At 38.6% G+C, this 6,452-nt stretch overlaps 1 protein-coding gene across 2 annotated transcripts in view; it reads left to right on the top strand.

The window, feature by feature from the left end:
• The window catches only part of CERS3 (ceramide synthase 3), a 125,531-nt gene extending 119,911 nt beyond the window's left edge, over window positions 1-5,620 (top strand). For both annotated transcript variants that reach the window (XM_011957434.1, XM_011957440.1), the window contains one exon: window positions 5,220-5,620. In XM_011957434.1, the coding sequence (XP_011812824.1) occupies window positions 5,220-5,378 (159 nt within the window). In that variant the 3' untranslated portion in view covers window positions 5,379-5,620. The remainder of the gene's footprint in view (window positions 1-5,219) is intronic.
• Window positions 5,621-6,452: the final 832 nt, after the last annotated feature.

The following is a 6,452-nucleotide window of genomic DNA, read 5'->3' as shown; positions in this document are numbered from 1 at the left end:
GTAATACCAGCACTTTGGGAGGCCAAGGTGGGTGGATCACTTGAGGTCAGGAGTTCAAGACCAGCCTGGCCAACATAGTGAAACCCCATCTCTACTAAAAATACAAACATTAGATGGGCACGATGGTGGCCACTTGTAATCCCAGCTACTCGGGAGGCTGAGGCAGGAGAATCACTTGAACCTGGGAGGCAGAGGTTGTAGTGAGCCAAGATTGCACCATTGCATTTCAGCCTGGGCAACAAGAACAAAACTCCATCTCAAAATAAATTAATTAATTAAAAATAAATAAATAAATGGTGTTGCATTTGCATGTAACCTACACACAGCCTCCTGTATACTTCTCTAGATTACTTACAATACCTAATACTATGTAAATGCTGTGTAAATAGTTGTTGTACTACATTTTTTAGGGAATGACAAAAATCTGTAAATGTCCAGGACTGAGACAACCATTCTTTTTTTTTTTTCCTGAATATTTTTGACAAATGTGGAGCCCATGGATATGGAGGGCAAACTGTATAGTCTCACTTTGACTTATATACATAGTGCAATCCTGGAAAATTCAGAATATATTAAAACCATCCAAAAAATTATTGTGCTTGAATGTACAAAGGAGTCAGATTCTAGGCTTGGATAGTTACAGACAGGGTTTTCACCTACATGCATATCTGATGGGACATGTGAATGTCAGCACATTGCAGGACTGCCAGCATCCCTAGCCTTTGCTCCCTAAACGTCAGTAGTATTCTCTAACCTTTGTGACCACCAAGATGCTATAAAGTTCCAACAGGCCCTATACAGTTGGGATCTCTTGTTAAAGGCAAATGGCTGCAGGGTGTGTGGTTGGGAGCAGATGGGGTGGCACCCTCAAGGACTGGTCTCTTTCTTAGCTAACACAGCTCTTTAAGTCCTGCAGAGATGGGTGGGTAGATGCTGGTATGCCATTCTGGAGAGAAATTAGGTTCTTTATTCTGATTTGAGTTTCCCCTCTGATATGGTTTGGCTATGTCCCCACCCAAAACTCATCTTGAATTGTAACTCCCACAATTCTCATGTATCATGGGAGGGACCCAGTGGGAGGTAATTGAATCATGGGAGTGGGTCTTTCCCATGCTGTTCTCGCAATAGTGAACAAGTCTCACAAGATCTGATGGTGTTAAAAAGAGGAGCTCCCCTGCACAATACTTGCTCCTCCTTGCCTTCTGCCATGATTGTGAGGCCTCCTAACCAGTGTGGACGGAGTCTTTTCTTCCCAGTCTCGGGTATGTCTTTATCAGCAGCATGAAAACAGACTAATATACCCTTGTTCTCTACAGAAATCTTTTGAGAAAGGAAGAGGCAGTGACTATGTAAGCAAGCATCAACTAAGCATGGCTCTTTCCTGAAAGGCTTCATCTGTAGGAGGAATTGCTTTTGATCCCGGCTCCCAGCATATCAGAGAAAGGTTGCCTTTCTCTGATGCATCTTAACTGAGGAGATGCCAAGTTTATTCCTCAGTGTTTACAGGGAGGCTTGTTTCTTTTGACACCCTTTCTGTGGTGTTGTGGAAAAGCACCAAACATACAGAGAAGAGCCCCATGAAGTTGCATTTCTGTGATTAAGCCAGTATAATGTGTGCACATTGGGTTTTCAAAAGCCATGTTCAGATTACACACAGAGGAGGTATTTGGTTACATATATGCTGAGACTCTTGGGAGGTAGTCAGTTTTATTCTGCAGGTCACAAAAGGAAAAAAAATCAGTTGTACAGTTATGGATATCATCTTGAAAAATTATGTGAGAAGAAACAGTCTTCATCTTCCATATTTTTTTTTCTTTTCTAAGCTAGGTTTAATAGAGACATTTGTGAACTGGCCTAGAGGGTGATCCCGGGGTCATGTCCATCACTGAACATGTACAGAGCTTGAGTTATCTTACTTGTTTTAATAATTCATATCATCCTTTATCTTCCACAGTGAGGGCGGATCTATGGCACCTCCATCTCCTTTCCTTGGGGCGATATTATTTGTCTAGATTTCTCTGCAGAATTACTTTGAGACACCATGAGAGAAGAGGAGGGAAACATATAACTCATAATGAGTGACTGTGCTTGAAGGAGTTCTTGCATGAAGAAAATAGAAAACATTCTAATTACAAGTAATAAAAATATCCTGACAACCAAAATGCCCACTTGAGTAGTACTTCACTTTGCAAATGTTAGTGGGAAAACCCACAGTATTTTCTTCCTAAAAAGAAATCCTTATAAATTTTATTTTTAAAATTATTATCAGGAAAATGGACATTTTATTGATGTTGATGTAGAGTTTTGTGAATTTTAACATGTGCATATATTTATGCAACCATCCCCATAATCAAGATACAGAGCATCATTTCATCACCCCAAATAACTCTTCCCTCTAACCCAGTTCCTGGCAACCACTTATCTGTTATCTATCCCTATAGTTTTATCTTTTTGAGAATGTCATGAAAATGATATTCATGTGCCATATAATAGATCATATTTTTAAACTAACTTTTTTTAACTCAGTATAATATCTTTAGGATTCATCCAACTTCTTATAAATGTCAATAGTTTGTTCCTTTTTATTGTTAGTAGTAGTTTATTGTTAGTAATTTCATTGTGTAGGTGTTCCAATTGTTTTTCGTCCTTGTCAGCACTTGGTATTGCCAGTCATTTTAACTTTTGCTATTCTAATGGGTTTGTAGTTGTACATCATCAAGGTTTCCATTTGCATTTTCTTAATGACTAACGGTGTTGAACATCCTTTCATATGCTTATTTGTCATCCTGTGTCCTCTTTGATAAAGTGTCTCTTTGTATGTCTTTTGCCCATTTTTTAAATTAGGTTTTTTTTTTTTTTTACCATTGAGTTTTGAGAGTTCTTTATTATGCATACAAATTGGATATGTGATTTGCAAATATTTTCTCCCAGTTTGCAGCTTATCTTTTCATTCTCTGATTAGTGTCTGTCTTAGAGCAAAAGTTTTTAATTTTGATGAAGTCCAATTTGCCAGTTTTTTTCTTTCATGTTTTTTGTGCCATGTTTAAGAACTCGTTGCCCAGATCAAGGTCATGGGTTTTCTTCTAAAAGTTTTATAGTTTTATATTTTACATTTAGATCCATGACCCATTTTAAGCTAGCTTTTATGCAATGTATGACATTTTAGTCAAAGTTTACTTCTTTGCTTACAGATGTCTAGTTGCTCTGATCATTTGTTGAAAAGACTGCTCTTTCTCCACTGAATTGCTTTGAACCTTTGTAAAAATTCAATCAGCCATATTTGTGTGGATCTATTTCTAGAACCTCCATTCTGTTCCTATTCCTTTGCAAATACCACCCTGTGTGGATTACTGTAACTTTATATAAGTCTTAAAATTTGGCAGTGTAAGTCCTCCTATTTTATTATGTTTTTCAGATTTGCTTTAGCTATTCGAGTTCCTTTGCCTCTCCATAGAAAGTTTAGAATTACATTGTCTGCATCTATAGAAAAGTCTGCTGGGATATTGATTGGTATTGTGTGGAATATGTAAGATAATATAGGGATAATTAATACTTTTACTATGTTCAGTCTTCCAATTCATGAACATAGTATGTCTCTCCAACTATTTAGATCTTCTTTGATTTCTTTCAGAGAATTTCGGACTTCTCTCTGAATTTTGTAGGTTTTAAATACAGACCCTATCCATGCTTTGTTAGGTGTATACCTAGATATTTGATTTTTCAAACTATTATGAATGGCACAGATTTTTAAATTTCAATTTTTAATTGGCCACTGCTAGTTGTATTAATTTCTATGGTGACTGTAACAAATTTCTACAAATTTGGTGCTTAAAATAACAGAAATGTATTCTCTCACAGTTCAAGAGGTCAGAAGTCCATAAAGGTGTCACTTAGCAGGGTCATGTTCTCTTTGGAGGCACTAGGGGAGCATCTGTTTTTTGCTGCTTCTAACTTCTGGTGGCTGCCAGCATTTCTTGGCTTGTAACTGCATCATCCCAGTCTCTTCTCTGTCTTCATATTGCCTCTCTTCTGTGTGTTGGCCCTTCCTCTGCCTCAGTTTTTATAAGGACCACTTGTGATGCCATAGAGGGCCCACTTACATAATCTAGGATACTATTCTCATCTCAAGGATCTTAATCACTTCTGCAAAAACTTTGCACAGGGTAATTCTGGCCTCATAAAATAAAGTGAGACATGTTCCCTCCTCTTCTATTTTCTGGAAGTGATTGTGGATATTTTGTGTTATTTCTCCTTTGTGAGTTTCATAGAATTTATCAATGTAAACATTTGGACCTAATGCTGCTATTTTTCAGAAGGTTTTTGATTACAAATTAAATGTCCTTCATAGTTATATGACTATCCAGGTTACCTGTTTCAGCTGGGGCAAGTTTTAGTAGTTTGTAGTTTTTGAGAAATTGGCCCATTTTATCTAAGTTGTCAAATGTATATGCATAGAGTTGTTCATAGCATTCTGTTGTTATTCTTCTATTGTCTGCAGTATCTATAGTCTTGTCTTCTTTTTCTTTACTGCTAATTTGTGCTTTCCCTCTTTTTCTCTTTATCAATCTTGCTAGTGAGTTATTAGTGCTATAGATCTTTTCAAAGAATTGGCTTTTGGGTTTATTGGTTTTCTCTATTGTTTTTTCTGTTTTCAGTTTCATTAATTGTTTTGCCCTAATTATTTCCTTCCTTTTGCTTGCTTTGGGTTTATTTGGCTCCTCTTTTTCTCTAGATTCTTAAAGTTGAAGCTCAAATTGTTTGAGACCTTTTTTTCTTATTGAATATAAACATTTAATGCTATGTATTTCCTTTTAAGCATTATTTTAGCTGCATTGAACAAATTTTGATATGTTGTATTTTAATTTTCATTTAGTTTAAAATATTTTCTAATATTCTTTGAATCTTACTCTTTGACCCAGTGATTGTTTAGAAGGGTCTATTTAATTTCCAAGTGTTTTGAAATTTCCCTATTATCTTTTTGATATTGGTTTCTAGCTTAATTCCATTATGGTCTAGAAATATGCTTTGCGTAATGTCAATTATTTAGGTTTGTTAAGGTTTGCTTTATGATCCATGATATAGTCAATGTTGGTGAATGTTTAGTTATTTGGATATTGGGTTTTCCTTAAAGGGAGCCATACTTGAAACTGGCTGTTGGCAGATTTACTCAAGACTCTTCCTGGAAGATTGTCACTCAGCCAATTCTTTCCTTTGTCTAGAACATCCAGGATGTGAGAAGCGATGACGAGGATTATGAAGAGGAAGAGGAAGAGGAGGAGGAAGAGGAAGAGGGTACCAAAGGCAAAGAGATGGATTATTTAAAGAACGGCCTCGGGGCTGAGAGGCACCTCATTCCCAATGGTCAGCATGGCTGTTAGCTGGAAGCCCACGGGACTCCCACGGCACAGCATGCTGCAAGGACTGTTGGCAGCCTGGCTTTCAAGCCCCACACATACCCCAGATTCTGCCCTTCCCTCTTTCTCACCATCACCTTCCCTCCCACCTAAGATGTGTTTACCAAAATGTTGTTAACTTGTGTTAAAATGTTAAATACAAGCATGCCCATGAATTTTTACTGCAGTTAGGACTCAGACTGGTCAAATATTTCAAAGATTTCTCCAGAGAACCGTTTCAGTTCTAACTGCACTCCTTTGTGCATGTAGCTTTCTCAGGGGATCACTTTGTTATAGGCCCTTTCACTTTGCCACCTTGCCTGTCTTCGGGACGCTTTCACAAATGCTAAGTAATCCCATTTTTCTCAGGTGTATTTGGCCACAAAGAGCAGCTTGTTTCTCAAAAATGAGTTAGAAGTGGCAGTAGGACAGGAGCAGAAGGACCACACCAGGAGACTCTTCCACGTTGTGGACACATCCTGAAGCTTAGGTGCCTCACCTCCACAGGGCGGTGTCAGTCCCTGCCTGCCACCCCACAGGGTTGCAGTAAGGATTAAGTGAGATCACAGAAGTTTAAGTACACACTGTCAACCATGGGGTCATCGTGAACCAACCCACTTTGCACTGTTTGGGAGAGAGAAACCTGGCTAAACTTGGCACTGTGTTGGGCCTGAACAAAAGGCAGAATCTTTAAAAATTCCTCTTAAATAACTCTGGAGATACCTGGAAATGAAAGTGCCGAGAAAGGTGTTCCATTTTATTTGCTAACTATTTATGCACCGGTTCCCCAAGGGTCATTCTCAGAGTCTCCTGGAATTCTTCTCCCTCAGGACCCATGGTTCAAGGAAGGAAGTTTAGTCCCTGTTCCTTCCTGTCATTTGCTGGTCTTTCCCTTTTTTCCTTTCTAGGAGGGAAATTTCTGTGCTGCTGCCCTGAGCCCTTCCTTCAGGCCAACACAACTACCTGGGGACCTCCACGGGGGAATGGGATCCAGGTCAGGCTGCTTGCTGAGCCGCATCATGCAGGAGGCCTGAGCCTCTAGGGAGGGCATGCATGTGC

This window comes from Colobus angolensis, unplaced genomic scaffold, assembly GCF_000951035.1.
Source record: "Colobus angolensis palliatus isolate OR3802 unplaced genomic scaffold, Cang.pa_1.0 Scaffold112, whole genome shotgun sequence".
Lineage (NCBI taxonomy): Eukaryota > Metazoa > Chordata > Mammalia > Primates > Cercopithecidae > Colobus > Colobus angolensis.
The sequence above is the reverse complement of the archived record's forward strand: the minus strand, read 5'-3'. Positions and strand labels throughout refer to the sequence as shown.